The 22,080-nt window shown below is 43.3% G+C and overlaps 1 protein-coding gene across 1 annotated transcript in view; it reads right to left on the bottom strand.

The window, feature by feature from the left end:
• Window positions 1-3,231: 3,231 nt before the first annotated feature.
• Window positions 3,232-22,080, bottom strand: part of PRCP (prolylcarboxypeptidase) — a 33,002-nt gene continuing 14,153 nt past the window's right edge. Inside the window, exons 2-9 of the mRNA XM_082219404.1 lie at window positions 16,694-16,834; window positions 15,412-15,513; window positions 14,485-14,666; window positions 12,028-12,185; window positions 10,333-10,505; window positions 7,707-7,871; window positions 5,376-5,563; window positions 3,232-4,619 (exon numbers count right to left, since the gene is read on the bottom strand). Coding sequence (XP_082075530.1) covers window positions 4,409-4,619; window positions 5,376-5,563; window positions 7,707-7,871; window positions 10,333-10,505; window positions 12,028-12,185; window positions 14,485-14,666; window positions 15,412-15,513; window positions 16,694-16,834 — 1,320 coding nt within the window. The 3' untranslated portion in view covers window positions 3,232-4,408. The remainder of the gene's footprint in view (window positions 4,620-5,375; window positions 5,564-7,706; window positions 7,872-10,332; window positions 10,506-12,027; window positions 12,186-14,484; window positions 14,667-15,411; window positions 15,514-16,693; window positions 16,835-22,080) is intronic.

Consider the following 22,080-nt stretch of genomic DNA (forward strand, 5'->3'; position numbering starts at 1 on the left):
AATGGCTTTGAAAAGCTGGTACCACTGGATCAAGTTCAGAAGATTTGTTGCATTAATTCAGCTAATTGGTTTTAACTGAATTTTGAATAAACATGCAACTAATTGTTCCCACTTTGGATTTTATTGTGTTATCTCCCTTAGTGGGTCTTGCAGACAGCTATTCTTTTGGCGGGGGGCACAGTGGATGAATTTATGGAACTATTGGGGAAATGGCCCCAAAACATCTGGGAACCACTGCTTTGATATATGCAGGTATGTACAGCACTTAGAATATTTTAGGTAATTTGCTGCTGTCTTACATGACATGTTCTTGAAGACAAGCCCTCTTTCCCATTCAGTATTATGCATTGAATGGGGTGGCAAGGATCTGTTTCTACAATGAAAGAAAATTCAGCAATGCTTTGTTTTTGGTTGTTAGTTTGCTAATGTTGCTAATATTGTTTTGTGGGTTACAGTGGTGCCTCGCAAGACGAAATTAATCCATTCCGCGAGTCTCTTCGTCTTGCGGTTTTTTCGTCTTGCGAAGCACGGCTATTAGCGGCTTAGCGGCTATTAGCGGCTTAACGGCTTTAAGAAAAAGGAAACAAACTTGCAGGAACTCGCAAGACGTTTCGTCTTGCGAAGCAAGCCCATAGGGAAATTCGTCTTGCGGAACGACTCAAAAAACGGAAAACTCTTTCGTCTAGCGAGTTTTTCGTCTTGTGAGGCATTCGTCTTGCGGGGCACCACTGTACAAGAGCTGTAATGCTTTGTGAATTTTGCAATATGACTTTTCTCATAGTTGTGCTGTTTAGCCTATTTTTAAAGTTGTTTTGTTACTGGTGTTTTATGGAAGGTGGTTGTTTTACTGATGATTTGTTAATGTTATGTTGTGGTGTTCTACTATGTTATTATTTATGGTATGTAAGCCGCCTTGTGACTCGTGTGAGTGAAAAGCGGAAATATAATAATAATGATGATTTTTATCTAGTTCCAAAACATTTTGGGTAGCTGGAGGCAAAACAAATGCTCATCTTGCTCCAAGTTCCACTATTAAGCTTTTGTGAGGGGTTGGTTTTTGTTTTGTTTTTTAATGCTTTTCAGAGTGCTCCTTAGCTACTTCCAGCAGCTTTGGTGGTTGTGTTTTTCTTTTTCTTTTCTTTAAAAAAAGAGAGGCATTAGAAAAAGTATTTTAAAAAGCTGCCAGCTACTCATAACCTCTGCAGACTAAGCATTTGCTCCTGTATAGAAAGAGCGACCGCCTCCCAATAGCATTGTCCAGCACATTAGAGAAAAGGATTAAGCCGATACATTCAGCTATTCTAACAGATTTCCTTTACGCCTTCAATACCCCACTCTCACATTCACTTGGATAATCACATTAGTTTTGTCGCTAAGAAAGGAGGGCACACCACCTCCCCTTCTATGGCAAATACCTAAACTGCTTACCCACCACCCAAAGGGGTTGCATAGATTAGGGAAACGAGACAAACGGAAGGGATTTGCCATCCTGCAGCTTCATGTTTCAGGACAGCCCTTTCTTTTTTTTCACAGCCAGGAGATCGAACTAAAATATTTTTCCCCCTTTGCAAATGGAAACTGGGGGCTGCTGGGGTGGGAGAGAGGAAGCAATGGAAACCAGAGGGAGACAGTTATGCAGAAGATGGGGTGGTATCTGAAAAACAATGGCACCCTCTTCAGTTAGCACCTTGAATAACACGTTTCTAGGGGGTCACATTTCTGGATCTGCACAAACTAGCACTGTTGGCAAGAGCTTCCTCCATTCATTCATTTATTTATTTACAATTCCCTTCTAATTAATGATGAAATAAATGGGAAGAGCCTGGTGTATCAGGCCAATGGTCCATCTTGTCCCGCTCTCGCAGCGGCCACCCAAACTTGGTTCTAATCTCTCCTGCAGCTGCCAAGATGCAGAAAGCTTGCCACTGGAAACCTAATTTTACATTACCTCTGGAAGGATGGTGCAGTGAAGTTTGGAATTTGGTGCAACCAGAAAGACTCACCCAATGAAGGAGGCTTGGCAGGAGAGCAATAAAATCCAACAAATATGAGATTATGTGGTGGCCCTTTTTTATTTATCCTATGCAACCAGAATGTATGAGACATCATCCAGGCTGCCACTTGGCTTTCTGATCTGTTTATCTCAACCCTAAGCTGCTGTAACCTCCCTTTTGTTGTGTGGGCCAATATATTTTCTTTTCTCATTGTACCTAGATTCCCTATATCCTTTTTAATGTTTTGTGCATATGCATGTGTTTAGAACCCTCTCTGTGTATAGAGTTCTCTTTATTTATTGCAAAATTATTTGTTCCTTGTTTTTTATTGTTACTTGATTCATTGAAAACCAATACAAAAATTGATGGTTTTTTTGTTTGTTTTTTTAAGGAATAAGTAGTAGATCCACACACACACCCCACCGCTGCTGCCGAATTCAGGTCTCCACTGCAGAATACTGCAGATGCGCTTGTCCATAGTGGGAGCATTAGAATGGGCTTTATGCTTCTAACAACAAATCTATGCATGGCAAATTGGTGAGAATGGTGAATGGAACGCAATTCAAAGGAAAACATCAGCGTTGCAACCACTCTAGACCCCAGAATATCCCTTCATTTAAAACATCTGCCAGTTTAAGATGAGGGATAAGGCTTTGTCATATTGCCTCAAGCTGGCCGGTTCACATTAGTGGACAAAAAGTCTCTCTCACACCTACTCTTTTAAGCAGTTTGATGTTGTTTCTTTTGGTCTAAATGGCATATAAAGAAATAGGAGAGTAGTTGTGTTAGTCTTCAAAGTGCCACAGACTGGGTTTTTCACCCCTGATACCATGGACTAACTGCAATTATTTTAAGAGGGCAGAAGCTTTCATGAGCCAGACCTACTTCCTCAGATGCATACATGAAGAATCAGACTGGGTGGATAGACAGTCGACTCAACTTCTTACCTATCCAATTACAGGGTCATTAAGCTCAGGAACACAAGATCTTAACTTCAAAACAACCTCAAGATGGCACATGACTCATGTTAGACTAAAATAAGTAACCATGATTGTTTATAGTTTTGTTTGTTGTAAAATCTGCTATGATTTAAAACTCAGTAACACACGCACACACATATATATATAAGCTTTAGCCTACAAAAACTGATACCATAATAAAAACAGTCATTCATATCCCACAGACTCTTTCTAAGACACACTCACGCCCAACTGCAACAAAACAGTTATTATCCCTGTAAAATACGTTGAAGGTTTTATTTTTGTTTAATATTATGGAGGCTCATAGCTTATCTGGCCTTTTTTTTCTTAACAGCTTTGCAATCTGTTGGGACCGACTGAGGCCTTGCAGTTCATGGTCCAATGAAAAGGTGAAGCCAGCCTAAGCCACCCTGTTTAAGGCAGGGTATAAATTCTTAGCAAACACACACACAAACAAAATTACTGGCAGATAGGAACAAAGCCCCAAAGAATCATGGCAAATGTGGTACAACACAGAGATATGGGGCGGTCCTGTGCTGCAGCAGCTACTATTGTAACTGAGTCTATCAGGTGAGCCTTTCAATATGCCTGGCACTGTCTGCTGGGGGAATTCGGGGGGGGGGGCACCTTGAGCCCAACAGCGCCCCTGAAAAGGTTTACACCTATGTCATAAACTGTTTAGCTTAACACAAGTGCATTGCTGCATCAGGCCAAGGATCCATCTCGTTCAGCATCCTGTTTTCTAACCACAGCCAGCGAGATGCTTTCATGCCCTGCTTGGGGGCTTCTTGAAAGCACCAACCTTCTGCCATTCTTGTGATTCCCAGCAACAGGAATTCAGATAGAAATTCCATGATCAGGAACTTTGAGCCATAATGCCTTATAGCCACTGATTTGTCATCTGTGAATTTACACGATACAGCTTTGAACCCAGTGGATATTATAAGTTACTTATGTGCCAGCTTCCCACACACGAGGGATGCTTGTGGGACAAGAAAGCCTCTCTCCCCCCCAACCCCCCCCCCCACAAAGATACCCTACACTCCCAAGTTTGGGTTCCAGTGCTCAACCAGGAGCAGTGGGAAATTCCTCTAAAGCAGCTTTCTTCCATAAGACATGGTGGAGTGGGCTAAACCTAAACGCCGACAATGCCATTTGAACTCTGCCAAAATTGTGAAGTGCCAGAAGAACATCAAGGAAGAGCCACCAGTCTGGAGCCATACACGGCAAGGTTTAGGTTTGCCACCTCAAAAGATCCTTTGCACAGCCAGACATCTGCTATACAAATAAGATGCTTTGGTTAGGAGAGAAAGAGGAAAGCAGGCATGAAACAATGAGGGGGGAAACACTTGTGTGAAGCCAGCCATCCAGCCAGCAGATCCTCCCTCGGCGTTGACAGGAGAAAGCGGAAAACCCAAAAATCAGCTCTTTCAGTTACTTCGAACCATTACGACGATAGTTCTGCAACCAGAGTCTCATGTAGTGAACTTCCAAAAGCCGGGCTTGCAACACGGAGTCTGGATCATAAGGGCTGTTGGAGCGCAGGTCCAAATGATGAGCACCTTCTGGGATCAATATCGCAACTAGAGTGTCCGTGATATTCCGTGTTACTCCGCCCCCAGACCAGGGGTCGAGCCCACCATTGCTGGAAGGGAAGGGGAGGGGGAGAAATGAACATCTATCTGCATGTTAGGAACATCCCAATTAACAAAAGGTTTGCATCCCATCCCAGCAATCTCTGCAGGTCAATGGAAAGGCTCGTTTTGTGTTATCACCCTGGAAACTGGATCAGGGTGTCAACTGTAAAGGATCCCAAAGGTCACGTGTGTGTGTGTGTGTGTGTGTGTGTGTGTGTGTGTGTGTCCCCATCACACCAACATGCCCCTGATTATATTGTACATTTGCACCAATTCTACTTGCAAGCCATTGTGGAAAGTAATCTTGGCTGAAAAGTGGGCCATGAATGTAAGATTCCAGCAAAAATTCAAGCTGACACCTGCTGTTTACTTCTGTGCATGCATGTCTAAGACACCCGTTCCCACAAAAGTCATTCCTACTTTTAACAAGCTATGCAAACTGAGTGCAAGGCTGACCACATAAATCTCTTACTCATGCAATTCCAATATGCAATTATGTTATCATCCCCACCACTGGCTTGGCATCAGGTTTGCATCATTTGCTGTCTATTCAAGTACTACTACCTTGCATAAAATGGAAAACGTAGACGAGAGAAGCTGTCTGTTATTAGAGTAGCTTCTGTTGGCGGACAGAGAGTCACAATACAGTCACGGGTGGAATTCTATGTGGCTCCAGAACAGCACCAAACACCATCAGCTAGTGACAAAGCTCACATTCCAGCCATGTCCACCACTTATGATTGACAGACACACCAACACCTCACCTGAAGATGATGTTGCTGTGAGCACTGATGTTCTTCCCCCCATAGAGAGTGGAGATCCAGTCAGGACGAGGTCTCACCCCCCAGGTTTTGAAGCATTCATCCGAGTAGGTTTTCAAGTCCCAATTTTCGGGCTCAAACATGTCGTTGATGCCATCTGAACACATGGGCATCACCATTTCAGTGCAAGCCTAGAGCAGAAGGGTGAAGAGGAAAACAATGAAATTAGTTTAGAGAAGTAGACTGCCTTTTTTTAAGGGGGGGGGGAAATGAACCAACTTATGATCCTCTGTAAAGCAACAGGCAGGTACATCAAGACTGCTGTATAAGTAAGGCAGCCAGTCCACTTCTAAAACAATCGAGTTTTCTACTTCAATTTTTTACAGTACAAGTTCACCATAACATGAGGACAATACAAAAGTGTTACTATTCAGCTTTAATTGCTTCATTGTTCTAAACTCCTGAGGTTCAGTGTATATCCGGAATGGGCACTCTTCTTGAAATTGCATTTGAACCCGCCCCCGCCCCCCACCAGTATTTTAAACTTTTTTCTTCCAAGTTGCCCAACTTCACTGTTGTATTCCCTGGACATATTTCACAAGGCTACAGGAGGTCCAGTTCAACTAGTTTGACCTCAACGTCTAGACATTCTGTCGCAACTTGGCGGCTTTTCACCAACCCTCAGGTGTGTATAACTAAAGCAACTTTCATAATGTGACCCTGTTTTACCCCTGCCTCCTCCAGCAGTTTGGACGGCACACTCTTCTTAAAGAGTGGGGGACGGCACACTCTTCTTAAAGAGCAGGGACCTACCTGGCCTTCTGTGCTCTGTTAAGCACCAGGCAGACTGATAGCATCACATCATGGATGAAGAACCCTTTCCCACCCAAGAGCTACATTTCTCCATGGAGAATCTTCTGGGAGCTGCATGCCAGAGATGGGTGGGGTCAAAGCAAAAATGTGCTTAGTCCCCAACATACCTGCCACCTGCCCCTGAAGTGAGGGGTTTTCCCCCTTTATCCTAATTGCCATGCTTGGGTAGGGAAGGCCACAGGCTAGGACCAAAGGCTGTGCTAGTTTGCCAACCATGTTCTGTATAAATAATTGGCACTGTAAATATACCCACCACCCAAAAAGCTACCAGATTACAATTTGTTTTTCACTAGCCTGCTTGGCTGGCAGAGGAGGGGTGGAAAACACTGTCCCTCCCATTTCTACGCTAGATGTAGAGGAAAGATGGATTGCACCTTCTCTCCATCAATTCTGCCCCTCACAGTTGTGTTTAGGAATAGGCACAAATGGGCAAACCTTTATTCAGAACTGAGTTCTCGTCAATGTTCAGTTCAAGGGATATTTTGCCTATTAGATCAGTTTCCTTCAAGAATACTGGGGAGTATGTTGAACCCTCCAACACCTCAACTGTCTTAATTTGCGGCAATGCCTCAAAAAGCTTTCTCTATCTCTGTTATATTCCTCCCCATTTGAGGTATCCCAATAACTATTGCTACTCTGAGGATCTGAATGGAGACTCTCCATGGTTCTTGAAATCTAATGGGGTTTTTAAAAGGACTCAACCAAAGGTTTGCTTTCACATTTCTGTAATCCCACAATCATGTTGATATTTCTTAATTCTAATAGCTTTTAAATCCTTTAAGAAAACATCCAAAATGTTTTGCATTTTCTCTAACTACTGTGCTTTATCTTGTGATATACTATCGAATTCCAGCTTGGTTTCACAATACTGAGTAGTTTTTATCTGTCTTCTGTTTCCACATTTGAACGTTCAGTTAGGAAGAACATTAAATCCGTAGAATGTATGTTCAGAATAGATGCCCATTTGTATAGAAGCACAATGGTTAATTGAACTCTCAAATGTGAAAATGGAGATGATAGCTAAGGATACTCGGGACAGTGAAACCGAGCTGGAATTTAATTGCATATGGCAAGATAAAGCAGAATGGTTAGCAGAAATACAAAAAGAATTGATGTTTACTTAAAAGATATTACAATTTAGACATTTAAATATGATGAATTAGAACACAGAAATGAGTAGATATACCTTTTCCAATGACTCAGGATTAAATGGAACATATTGTAAAAGGACTTAAACGTAGATGGATCTATAACGTAGATGGTCTTTATTGTGTTTCATACCAGGTTAGACCTGTTGCACCTGTAACCTTATATTTCCTATTACCTGCGACCTCCTGATCCTATATTTTTTTAATTGTAGCTGTCGGAGATCAAACATAGGACATTCTGCATTCACATATGGGTCTCAAGAGCCCTACTTTGTGCCACAGTTTCACAGAGCAAATGATGCTGCATACATACCTGATAATACCAGCCCTGAATCCCAAGGCTTTTTGTGGCAGTCTGAGTTAAATTAAGGCATGAAGCATGTCCCGTGTAGTTATAGTAGATGTCTACTGCCTGTAAGATGTTTTGCAGCAGCAATTTGTCTGGCAGTTTGGGATTCCTCAAGTACTTACAAACTGCCTATAGAAAGACAGAAAAGGGGAAGTTTTTTTTAAAAGAGAGAGTGCAAAAAAATCAGCAACAGACTAAACCTGCAGACAGGAGATGCTGCGTTTTCTGTAGACTCAGTTTGTCTACAGAATTTGTCTGGTTAGTGATAGTAGATAAGCCACCTCTAAACTACAGATCAGCAAATTAACTTTGAATCTTGGCGTGGCCAAAACATTTGTTATTCTACCAATAAACAAAATCATTACCACAAATCTGCAGCGAGAGGATTTCCTTCATTATACTTCAATAAAAATAGGGGCGCTGGACCTATGGTCCTCAAAATGTTGCTGGACTTCATTTCCCATTATCCCTTGGCCAGGGCTGACGGGAGTTAAAAGTCCAGCAACATCTGGAGAGTCACATGTTAGCCACCTTTGCTTCAAAGAACTTTGAGAGTTTAAGCTTACTAACCCCAAATGATTTTCACAGAGGGAAATCATCTACGGTTGAAGGCAGTATGTTACTGAATACAGGTTTCCTGGGGATTCTAAATGGGAAGAGAACTGTTATGCTCAGATCCTGCTTCCCATAGGCGTGTGGCTGGCCACTGTGAGGGCAGGATCAAGCAGCCTCTTATGATCTTAGGTGCAGTTCCTGCTGAGCTGTTTGGTCTCTCCAAGAAGATTCATTCCAGTTTAAGATGGCTTCTTTGCAGCATAACTGTGGATGCTACTGCAAACAGGCTGAGGATAAGGTAACAATCTGTTTTACATTACTTTGAGACACTGATGATCTGGTGCCTTAAGTAAGGTGCGAGGGGAGGAGGGGGAGAGTTCCAGCAGCTTCGGTATTCAGCTCTTGGCAGGAGCTGGTTCGCTGAGCGAAGGGTGAAGGGGTGGGGGGAGTTAATCACTTATTAAGACGACTTCTAGTCTTTTCCAGCCTACTGGCAGCTTCTCGGCTGGAAGACCAAGGATTCCTGAAAACTCCTTTACTAGCACAGATGTGCCATACGGAAGTTAAAGAGCGGCTTTAAGAGGCGGCAACCTTTTATGAAGGGCAGCGGGGAAAGGGGGTAGGTTTGGGGGAAAGAGGGAAAGCCTGCACTTCCCCCAGAGGACCATGGGCCCCATTACAGAGGAGGATTAAGCAGATACATTCAACTGTTCGAACGGATTCTTTCCCCTAAGCTCTCAATACACCTCTAAGTCTCACTCAGGATAATCACATTAGTTTTGTCACTGAAGTCCCACCCCCCCCCCCCGTTTGAAAAGACAGGAAGGGAGGAAACTGCAACAGCTTATGCCACCCAGAGAGGCTGCATACATTTTTCCCTTAAAAAAAAATGTTTTGCAACAAAAGAGAAGGAAATCTCTTGGTTTTAGGTGTTGGGGAACTGAAGTGCCTTGTCAAAAGGCTCTTAAAGAAAGCCGCCTCCTCCCCAAATGGCTTCTAGCCATAAAAAAACCCTCTAAAGCAAGCAGTAACGAACAAAACAAATTTGGTTTCCAAGTTTTACCAAACCTGGATTTCCACGTATCTTCCCTCATCTCTCCCCCCCCCCCCAATAAAAGGCCATTAAACTGTCCCAAAGTCCTAGACTGGGCTTGAAGAATCTCTGGGATGTGACCATTGCAGCATCTTCCCACCAATCTGTGTCCTCCCTGGACTTTTAGGTACCTGAAGAATCACCTCTGCCCATAAAAAAGTGTTCATGCACTTGACTCTTTAGGGGAGGTTACTGTGTCACTGCTCCACTGGAGGTAGACTTGGCAGGTACAAAGGGCAGGGCCTTTTCGGTAGTGGTACCTGAACTATGACTGCAGGGCCTTCTAGAAGCCTTTTGCCTCTATGTGCCATATTCTAGTATTCTAGCATAGGAAACACAGCTCACCTAAGAATACACATCCCCTACAATAAAGCTACTGCTTTCAACTACTAGCTTGTAGCTCACTCCTTTTGCTCTTCTGTGGTGTGTGTGTGTGTGTGTGTGTGTGTTTGGGCAGGGGTGTTCCCCTCTCCCTGCTTAGGTTACATCACATCTTGGCTCTAGAAATTCTGCTAACCCCCTTATTAAAAAAGTATTCATCTCCTCTATCTTCAGGCATCAATTAAAAGCAATTGCTTAGAAACAACTCACAATGCTGAAAGCCACAATTTATGTCTGATGCCTAATGTGCTGGCTGCTTTTGTACATTGACGTTTTTAACTGAAATTATTTGCTACCTTGGGAGTACCACTGTGGAGCCAAGAGGCAGAATAAAAATCCATTTAGTGTTCAGTTATTATTGAACTACAACCTCATTAATAAAGGGAAATCATCTGGAGGTTGTGCGATCAACCAAATTATGCTTAGAATTCTCTTATTATGGAATGCTTGGGCATCTGGTGTCACTGCTATTTATTCATGTTTGACCTCCTAGAGTCTTTAAAAAGTGTTGGCTAAAAGAGGGGATGGGGAGCAAATGAAAAGATGCCTTTGTTCAGTTACCTTAATAGGCCAGGCAGGGAGAGGTTGCAAGAAGTCAGCCTTATATGGGTAGTCAACCATTGCCAAATTAACCCAAGTCTCACTTAGCCATCCTTTGAAAGCAGCAGCATCTGTCACAGTTTTCAGTGGGCTACACAGGCGAAATGTACACGAAAGCCAATGCAAGCCTTCCTCTAGAAAGGAGAAAATACAGAGATTCAGTTAACACATATTAAGCTGCCTCTAGTCCAGTTGTTTCTCCTCTCTGGGCAGTGGCTCTTCTTGGGGTCTTTTCCAAGTTCTCCTATCCAGGAGTCTTTTTTAAAAAACTGGAGATGTTGGCAACTGAACTTCTATACTGAGTTGTTGTTGTTGTGTAGTCGTTTAGTCGTGTCCGACACTTCGTGACCCCATGGACCACAGCACGCCAGGCATACTGAGTAGGAAACCTTTTTTTAGCTCAAGGGGCAAATTTCCTCACTGCCAACTTCCTGGGGGCTGCACTAATATTGGTGGGTGAGGCCATAGACAAAAAGTGGGCAGGGGAACAAATGCAACTCTTTTTCCAGGAGGTTACATTCAAGCCATACAAAAGTCACACAACACAACCCTCTTCAGGGAAGGAAGAGGCATTACCCGGGTTCAAGGGCACATTTCACCCAGGCAGAAAACCTGAAGGAGGGCATCGAGTAGGGTTAGTGAGGTGAGCTCCGAGTGCTAGACAGAGCAGCCTCTGAACACCTAGATATGGCTCCTCCCCACTGTCAGTACAAAGTGTGCAGAAAGGAGGCTTTTAACATCTCGGGAGAGCCCTGAGTGAGATCCTATGGCCGCTTCCAACAGGGATTACACAAGCAAAAAATATGTGTGTGAAATGTATTTGGGCAGAATCATGAGCATCTACTGGATACTGCCTGTGGCCCAATAGGCTACAGATGACAACTCCCACCAACCCCAGCATTTGTGCTTCTTAAAGCCAAGCTGGGAAGAAAGTACCTGGTCATTATAATGTGTGAGGTATGTGCGAAGGAAGGGAATAAAGGAAAGTGCGATCTCTGGAGAGTGAATGAAGTGGTAGCCTGGATGTTGTTTATTAAATCTGTATACCACCCGACACCCATAGGTCTCAGGGAGGTTCCCAACCTAAAGTTGCAATATAAAAAAAAGCATGAAATACATAAAACATGAAACAATACAGTGGTACCTCAGGTTACATATGCTTCAGGTTACATATGCTTCAGGTTACATATGCTTCAGGTTACATATGCCGCTAACCCAGAAATAGTACCTCGGGTTAAGAACTTTGCTTCAGGATGAAAACAGAGACAGTGCTCCGGCGGCGTGGCAGCAGCAGGAGGCCCCATTAGCTAAGTGGTGCTTCAGGTTAAGAACAGTTTCAGGTTAAGAACGGACCTCCGGAACGAATTAAGTACTTAACCCGAGGTACCACTGTACCAATTTCTCCAAACTAATAAAAAACACACTTAATGCTGAAAACACCTTAAATACATTAATCTTACAACAAGAAGGCTGGTCCACGCCCTCATTCCACCACCAAAGCGCTGCCTCCAAAGGGATGACCCCCTTTGGTGTTGGCCCCACCGGGGCAGCCCCACACCCAAGGCACGCAGGCTTTATAGAACTGCTAGGAGACATCACAGCAGAGATCGAAGGCCTAGAGAAGGCTCTAGATGAGTCTCTTCATGAGCTGCCTACCTGTGGAAGCAAGACGGTCAATGGCTGCCCAGGAGTTCCTGATGCTTTCTGAGCAACCGTTCCCACTCTTTTTGAAATCTTCGGTTACGATACGATAAAAGCTGCCACAGGGAACCAGGTTATCGAACTGCCAGATGGGGGCTGAAGCCGCAAGAGCTCTGTGAGCCAAGGGGGAAAAAGAGGAGATTAATGAATAAGGAGATCTAACTGAGACCTTGTGGCAACAAGAGCTTTTGCCATGGATCCAAACCCCAGCAGTGAGCCAACTGAATCATCCCCCAACGCCATTCAGTCTTGGCTTGTTATTTGTAAGCTTTCCCCTTCAATTAATAGCCTTCCTCACAGAGCTGTTGCTTGGTTGTTCTTCAACATGGGGGTTGCAACCCATGACTTGCTTGTGCCAATCTTAAAAGGGAGGACTTGACAGTGGCAACAGCACAGTTTTTAAAAAAGGAGAAAGGGTAGTGAAGAAATAGACTACATGGGACTGGCTGAAATGACTGGCAGAATCCGTGATCAGGGGAAAGAGACGGCGGAAGAAGACTGGAAGAAATTTAAATTTTATCTTAAGAAACATTGTAAAATTAATGAAAGCTAAAATGTCGAGGTTTTAGGGGTTTACAGCCGTAAAAGATTAAGTAAAAAAAAAGAATTAGGGATAAATCTGATAAAATTAAGTGTTAGGATTTGCTGAAATAATTTTGGGAATTGGGATGTAGAAAGGGGAGGTTTGGGGAAGTCGATGAAGTAAGGTTTATGAAAAAAAGGATATGAAATTATACATGTTTGTTTGTTTGTTTCTTTGTATGTGTCTATAAAAATTCTTGTAAAACTAATAAAAATTTTATTTTTTAAAAAAGGGTAGTGAAGAAAAGTCACGAGACAAAATTAAAGTGTGTCTTAAGTTGCAGGATGGAGTTAAAAATAAAGATATTAGATAAATGTGTGGTGAATTTCCAGGCAGGAAAAAGGCTGGAGGTTGCAGCTTTTGTTAATTCAGTTCTGCCCTGCCTTCTCAAAAACATCCAAGGTGACTTATGAATAAGCGATGAGGAGTCCAGCGGCGAAGCATATGCCCGCGCTGCCCGGGGGGCGGGGCACGCTCCTTAGGGGAGCGGGGGGCGCCCTCCCACGCACCACTCACTCTCCTCCTGCTCTCCGCAGCTGGGTCAGACATGACCCAGCAATGGAGATGCTGTGGCTGGGTGCGCCCCGCCACAGCTGGGGAGGGCTGCTCTCTGCCGCCGGGTGCGAGGTGTGCCGCCCACTCGCCTGCCATTTTGTCACACACACACCCCAGTCATGACGCTCGGAGCGGACGCCCCCCCGCACCCCCCTGCCTATGCCTCTGGAGGAGTAAAAAAATATCTGCACAGAGAAGCATTATAGAAATGATTGCACATGTAGGCAATGCTCAACTTACAAGCAAACCTATGCAGGTCTGCCCAGAAACAAGTCCCACTGGGTTCAACGTGGATTGACTTCCAGGTTAAGTGTGTGTTGTGTTTGTAGCTTCAATCACAGATAAATTCAGGGTGTTTTTCCCTGCTCTCAGAACAAAGGGGAAGGAAGGGAAAGAACTTGGGCTCACTGGCTCAATGAGAAAAAACATGGAGTTGTTAACGAAGCAGCATAAGCAGAGGTTGAGTTAAGGGAGGCTCCCAGTCTTGGGAAAGAGCACAAGCGAAAGGGCTGGACATACAGAGCAAATATTCTATCCAGAATACCCAGTCACATTTGAGAGGCTCAGAAGGCCACCCTCTATTTTTTGCAAAGTCGTTCATTTTGGCTATACCGTCCTCCACATATGTTGTTGTAGTACAATGTTAATCATTCCTGACCACTGGAAGTGTTTGCTGCTGTGTGTTTAGAGTCCAAAATATCTAGAGATCAAGACGTTAGAGAAGGCTGTAAAGGATTGCGGTGTGCATGCCATCTGGTGCATATACTATAGTTAATGGATGTTATTGCAGATGCAGAAACACCAACAAATACTTCTGATGCCTTCAACACAGGAATAGTTCCTAAAGGTGGAAATTTCCAGAATCACCAAGATCAGCTGGTCAGAATCCGTACAAGAGAATTCAGGTGTCATGCCCCATTTCATCCAGACCTAATCCAACCTGCTTAACATTCCCTGGAGCTAGCCCTTTTTAGATAGAGTCTGTGCCCACTGTAAACTGCTGGTCCCCCAAAACTGAAGTAGTTTGCTCTGGTAATAAAGGAGTGTGTGTGTGTGTGTGTGTGTGTGTGTGTATGCGCATGCACACACCCACACCCAGACACCTTAACCATGAGATGAACACATCTACAGACACACACACCTGCTGTGTGTGTGTGTGTATTTGAATATTGGGATTTTACAATCCAATTAGTGATAGCTAGTTCTCTGCGAAATATGCAGAATTTCCTATCAGACACGAACATTTTTTGATACTCTTTTGGTACTGCACTCACCCAATTACTATATGAGGATATTTCATTCGAAACCATGCAGCAAGCATCCCTCCGTAAGATCCCCCTATGGCAATGACAGGGGTGTCCTGTGTCCCAGGGATAGTATGCTTCAAGTGCTGAATGAGCACTGCAAAATCAGCCAGAGCTTGCTCTGAAGACAGGTAATTCAGATGCTTGGCATCCTGAAACAAGATTGCATGACATTTGCATTTAACAACAGAAAATTGACTCTTAGTCTTTGCTACCCCAATGCAGGAGGTGAAAATGATATTCATTTCTCACATGGCACAATAGAAAGAGCACCTGAAACAATGATGTGGGAGTTCAGCAAAAAGGTACAGAAGAATCCACACACGGCAGCAGAATTGACCACTCACTGCACAGCAGCTCACATGGTTACTACTGCAAAGGAACAGGACTGTGTCTGAGATGTTCCCAACCACTTTGGGTAGCACAAGCTCTACCTATATGAACATGTGATACAACTGCACCCTGAAATTGTGTGTTGTGGGAGGGATTATGCCATAGGAATTATGCCATTGTGGGAGGGATTATGCCATAGAAATTGTGTGTTGTGGGAGGGATTATGCCATAGTAAAGCTATGACAGTGGGTGAAACCCTGTCTACTTTTACCAAAGGAACCCTTGCAAAAGTCACACGGCAAGACTGTCACCTCCAATGTAGCAGGACTATGAGGGAAGACACTGAGTTTTAGCTGTATTTAACTGACTACCCTTGCTGAAACAACTCATCCCTATACTTCAAATTACCATTCTGCAATTGCTCCAGAGCTTTCTATTATTTACATATAAATTGCTTATTGGTTTTTTCTATTACCACACCCGTATCTCCCATTCTAGTTGTCCTCTAAAATTCTAAATTCTCTGTTGAACCAATGACTAACCTGAATGCAACGGGCTACTTACACTGAATGATTTGTTTCCAAAGGGCAGAGACTCTCCATAGTATCGGTGTTCAGCAAATACCAATATGGCATCAAGCTCTTCCGCTATGTTCCACATAAGACCCTGGAAGGAAGTAAAGAGAAAAACCCAGCAGAATAAATGTTGTCTATTTACAAACTGCCGGCCACTAAACCATTTAAACATAATTTTAAGTTATAGAACATCCTATGCATACATAATTACTATAAATCAAAAGAGTTGTAAGGTTGTATATTCTGAAATTTATCATTCCAGTTCATCTACTATATATTTTGTAAAGTTGTTTGTTCACTATGCATTTGGAAATCTCTTAAGATATGATACCCAAATTTTGCATAATGGTTCCTGAGATCAAGGACCAAGCTTTCGCCTATGTCTGGATACACTCAGATGCCCTTTTGAATCAACATGAAAACTGAGCCTTTGAAAACTGTCCTGAATTTAAGCACAGGGGGTTTTTTGGGGGGGAGGGGGGCATGTTCTCAGAATTCATGAGCAATACCAGGTACTAGGTTGTTAGTCTCAAATAAAGTTCATATTACTGATTACTCTTCTGTAATATGTTAATTTAGGGAGCAAAGCAAACTCAAGATCAGTCACGACAAGCAAGTTGAGATCAAGAAGATTTCTGGCTCAGTTAGTTAATGCCCAGCACACCAAGGCTATGCCGGTAAAAGTACCACATCCCAGGCTAACTCCCTTGCCCCAGATCAGCCAGGGTAAGCTCTGCCTGAGCTGAGACCAGTGGATATTATGCTGGCATAAACCCTGGGGGGGGGGGAGGACATTCCAGGGGGGTGAGCAGGACTGGGGGCAGGGTGCCCTGCATTGGATCCTAACTCCATTCAGATCAATCACATGACCTGGCAACCAGGGTGAGCATAAGCTGGCAAAAAGGGTGATATAAGCAAAATTTACGCTGGCATATTTCAAGCAACTTTTGTCAGCTTCCTATAATTAGGATTGTTAGGCATATTCTGTTCTACCATTCTGAAACTGATGGAGCAGTATTTTTTCCAGTTTTTTGCTTTATACATTTTTGCAGCAGCAAGATTTGTCACCACTTCCAAGTCATCTATAACAAAGTTATTTAAATAAAACAAATGTGATATTTTTGGCTCCTGGGATTATCCAGTCATTTCCATTATTATACTGCAATCCCGAAATATATGTAGGAAATCAGAATGCCAACCGTCTTCTAAGAGCTGTACAGATAATAAATGACAAGAGAGTTCCTACCTAGAATCCTAGACTCTTCCCTTACCGTATTATTGGCAAACCAAGTGATATCTCCTTCATTGCCAGTATAGAAGAGCATCGACCCGATATTTCTCTTCCAGTGCTGGTCTGCAATGAGGTAGCGTTGCTTGAATGTGCCATCTTCGGAAAAACCAAAGTGGTCGATCTGCAGCAACAGACAGAAGGGAGCTCATGATATGGAAAGCAGGTAAAACTCATCAATAAGGAATTTCCTAATTTTAGACCATTCTATCTGCAACTCTCCGAGTAATGAGATTCACAAGCTTTATTACATTTCATACCGCACCTTTCCCCCACAAGTAGCTCAAGGTGGCATACATAGCTCTCCTTCTCATTTTATCCCGAAAATAACCCTGTGAGGTGGTGGTGGTAGTAGTAGTAGTAGTAGTAGTAGTAGAAGAAGAAGAAGAAGAAGAAGAAGAAGAGTTGGATTTGATATCCCGACTTTCACTCCCCTTCAGGAGTCTCAAAGCGGCTAACATTCTCCTTTCCCTTCCTCCCCCACAACAAACACTCTGTGAGGTGAGTGGGGCTGAGAGACTTCACAGAAGTGTGACTGGCCCAAGGTCACCCCGCAGCTGCATGTGGAGGAGCGGAGACACGAACCCGGTTTCCCAGATTACAAGACTACCGCTCTTAATCACTACACCACACTGGCTCCAGTACGTTAGGCAGAGTCTGACTGGCCCTAGGTTACCCAGTGAACTTCATGGCTGAGTGGGGATTTGAACCCTGGTCTCCCTGGTCCTAATCTGACACCATAACCACTACACCAACTGGCCCGTGTGCTATTCAGACATGCAGAACCTATCACAGTAGAAACAGACTCAAGTAAACAAACTCAGCAAAGAAGATTGGGATGGGAGAAAGACAGTAGATGGAGCTGTTGCATAAACTAAAACCTTTTTCCAGTCAAAGCAAAAGATGCGATCTGAAGCTTTGTGCATTTGGACAACTCAGGTGGGAGCCCATAAATGTTTCAAGAAAGGCTACAAACAGTAACAGTGCTGAGGAAGTGGTTCACCTTTGAGGATCCTATTGTTTTTAGTTCTAGGCTATGTTCACATGAGCAAAACTAAACCGTACTAGATACTCAGAGAAGTTATTCAGTACAGTAAGCCGGCCCCTTAACACAGCGGTTACACCTAAAGCCAAAATCCTGTATAGTCAAAACACATTGGGTTCACTGGCAGGTGGGGTTGCCAAAGTCTTTTTTCATGGATGCTCACCCCCTTTCTGCCTATTTATTTATTTGCCAGGCATGTAAAGCTGAATACACACAAGTTAATTGTGCATAAGTTGCAGGCTTACTTGTGCAGAACAGCAGTGGTGCTGCAATGGCAGGACTTCTGAGGCAGGAGTCCAGACCCCTGCTCAATACAAGGTTTTAAACTGAATCAAGCAATGCAGATTGTTTTCTTGGTAAGCAAAGAACAAACCTAGGTTGCAGAATGTAACACTCCATTTTGTTCATCTATTGAATTTCCCTTGGTGGCTATATTATCCCTCTGTGGAGCATAGCTAATGTTGGAACTTTCATCCCTTGCTTTTTTTCAAAAGCCAGAGCAAAATAGGATACAGTGGTACCTCGAGTTAAGTACCGTATTTTTCGCTCTATAACACACACCCGACCATAACACACACGTAGTTTTTAGAGGAGGAAAATCCGTAGGCATGCCACCCGTAGGCATTCCCTCCATAACACGCACAGACATTTCCCCTTACTTTCTAGGAGGAAAAAAGTGAGTGTTATGGTGCAAAAAATACGGTACTTAATTCGTTCCAGAGGTCCGTTCTTAACCTGAAACTGTTCTTAACCTGAAGCACCACTTTAGCTAATGGGGCCTCCTGCTGCCGCACTGCCGGAGCACGATTTCTGTTCTCATCCTGAAGCAAAGTTCTTAACCTGAAGCACTATTTCTGGGTTAGTGGAGTCTGTAACCTGAAGCGTATGTAACCTGAGGTACCACTGTATTACTCTCACACACTGCAATTTACGTGCTGGTGCTGGAACCAAGCGTAAAGGAGTATCACTCTATGGACAAAATGTAACAAGTACAGTTTTCTGATCATGGGGAAAAGCTTTAAGAATTCACACTAGTCCCAAACAAGACACGGTAGAGGGCAACAGGGCACATCCTGCCTATATTATTGTCTCCTTGTAAAAAGAATCAGGGAAGTCACAGGATATCCTCCTGCAGCTTACCAGCCCATGTCAACAAGCCAAGCCTTCTTAAATCTCAGTTTTAAATGAAGTATTACCTTTAAAAATATGTAATCAAAGTTTTTTAACATCAAGAAGGGCAGGAGTAGGTACAGTGGCAAAGCTAAACATAGCAATCCTATGTATATTAATTCAGAAGTCTCACTGTGTTCAATAGGACTACTCCCTAGGAAGCATGTTTAGGGTTGATTCAGCATTTTTACACTGCTGAATCAAATGTCTGTCAGCTCATCATAATTCTCAAAGAATTGATCAAACCCTAGCCCACGGGAACCTAGAGGGGGTCAGGGCACCCACAAACCCATAACAAGACTTTGTTTGGGAAAAGACATGTGTGAGCGAGAGTTACGGGGAAAGTCGGTCAAGACACAATATTACAAATGTCCAAAGATCCTTATACACAAGACTCATCAAATGTGGATCTACCAAGAAAGCTTGTTCACTGCCTTTCATTCATTGGTCCTAAGGTAAGTTACCTACATAAAATGCAATACATATAGATGCATCTTTACCTGTTAATGGCCTACAGTATTAGTGCAAGATGAAAGGGGAGGTTACATTTCAGAGCCTGGAGGCAACCAGATTATCACCATCATTATAGCAGGGTATTAACTAGGTAGACCTTTGCAAGGTTGCTTTATTTGTGTCCGTTCTGCATCACAGCAACAAAATTGGATCAAGTGACACATAGTTCCAGGGCACCCTAAAGGCAAATGTTGTGGAACAAGCTCTCACAGGTACTAGCGAAACAAAGAAACAAACCTTATTCTGAAAGCTATTTGTTAGTTCTTCTTCAAAGTGTCTCAAAACAGCTGGTTCCGTTTGCTACACTAAGATGGTCGCAACTCCTTTGCTAGAATTAGATCAGTGGAGTTTTACCACATGCCAGTTTTTAAAAGCTAAGGAGGAAGAAAGTTAAATTGTGAAAACACGTACAAAAATGGAAGCCAGCCTGGAAGCAGTTTCACAAAGCATCTTTAGTTCCTGGCCCAGATACTGAAGAAAGATCAACACCTTTGTCACTGTAGTCACATTAAAGTAAAAGCAGGAAGTTTCAAAAAGCAGAAGTGGGGGGCAAGGAAGGAAGGATGGAAGAGACAGAATATGACTAATTGAAGGGAGGACTTATTCCGGAAATTCTGGTGGTTATTCCACATGTAGTTTTTATTCAGAATCTTATTTTGCACAGGCATTTCCCTCGCCCCAGGAGAACTTCTGCTTTGTCAGTGACGTACTGAGCATCATGAAAAGGAACATGAAACTCCTGCAGAGGATTTCCAAGCTACCCCTCCAAATCTTAGCTCACACACCCAGGTGAGGACAGTGGTCTACTCAAAGAACTGCATGAACTCCCCAGCCCAGGCATGCAATGAAGAGGGTCCTCAAGAACATGGGCCAGGCTTGCTTCCTTTCACTGAAGAAAGGGAAAAGATCAGTGTTCAGGTATCCACATAAACTACAAACACATACAACCACCCTTCTCTACTATATAAGAGCCACCTACAGACAGAAAAGTCCCTACCTCCCCTAAATAAGACAAGGAACAACTTACCACCCCTCCCTGGCAGTGCAGTAGAGGAAAAACTTGGAATCAATCCACCCTTGTTGCAGTGGCTAAGGAGTGCAGAATAACTACGTGGCAGAACCAACCTTCATAGTGAAGCTGACAGAGAAAGGAGTCAGCAAGAGGCTTCAAAGCACCATGTGAAAATAATGTTGTGGGGAATGAAACTGCAGTGTTTCAAAAGATTTAATTGTTTTATTCAAGGTATGCATGTATTATGTCATGCCCCTCAGCAGTTGTTTCGTGACTGGCACCCACAACAATCTACCAAAATGCCAAGTATGCCCACTGGCCATAAAAAAAGTTGCCAAGCCCTGATGCAAAGTCAATCACCATGTTTTATTGCAATACATGGAGATGCTTCATGCTGGCACCACATATTCTCAGCTGTCTGAGAGATGCCATTTCAACTGCATCTCTGACACCCAGTGTGGCTGGATGAAGATATGGCAACAGCTCCCTACAATCCATAATTTGAAAGATAGAAGCAAGCCTTGAGACTGTGTGCCCCCCATCCTCCAAAGGGATTATCTATTCCAATCCTGGCCTAAACCGTATTTGTCATATTTTAGGACAAAACCTGGTTTGCCAATCCATCAATTGCAGATTTATAAGGGAACTGAGATTTATGTCTGTATACATCTCATGTGAAGTCGCAGCTACTGGGGCAAGGGGGGGGGGATCTGGTCCGAAGGATAGGTAACATGGGATGAGGAATATAAATTCTTCAGGACCCTCCCCATTTTGTAAACCATGATTTGTCAAACCTCTGCCTCAATCAGACAGGATCAGCCCCCTGAGGACCAGATGACCCTCAGGGTCCCTTCCAACTCAACAATTCTATGATTCAATCTTTCAATAAATCCTTGTCTAAAACATTCATATTTCCTCCTCCCTTTTCACCTTTGGTAAGCCTCTTCACCTTTGGAAATTTTGCTCTACTTCTGCTTTTCCAAAGATAATCTTCAGTCTATGTTTTTTTAAAAGGAGATATTGCATCATGGTGTTTATATTGGATTCAAAATGCAAATTGACTCTTGCTTCCCTCTGCATCTTCCCAATCATAACTTCCCTTTAATATACACTGCAAGCTTAGCGTTTGCTTGAAACTTATTCCCAGAATATATATAACCTTAAAACTGACCATAAAATGTGAGCACTTTTATATAGATAGCTGAGTAATTAGATTTTATGGCTTGATTTATTTTCATCAGCAAGCATGTGCTCCAGACACTCAACACAGGAATTGAAAGTATCAGGTAGCAAGGGATGGGGAAACTTCTGCCCCAAATCCTGGACAGCTACCTCCACTCAGAGTATGTTATTAGCTCATTTCAGGGTGTGAATCTGTGTGCATGACTAAACTGATCATGCCAGAAGCTGTGGAACAGAAGCAGACTTTATAAGACTGTGGCTCATGGTTTAAGCAGGCTTGGAGGCTATAAGCCAGGCTTCCTCAACCTCAGCCCTCCAGATGTTTTTTGGCCTACAACTACCATGATCCCTAGGCTAGCAGGACCAGTGGTCAGGGATGATGGGAATTGTAGTCTCAAAACATCTGGCGGGCCAAGGTTGAGGAAGCCTGCTATAAGCTTTAAGGGCA

The sequence above is a fragment of the Podarcis vaucheri genome (genome assembly GCF_965113315.1).
Source record: "Podarcis vaucheri genome assembly, chromosome: 4".
Lineage (NCBI taxonomy): Eukaryota > Metazoa > Chordata > Lepidosauria > Squamata > Lacertidae > Podarcis > Podarcis vaucheri.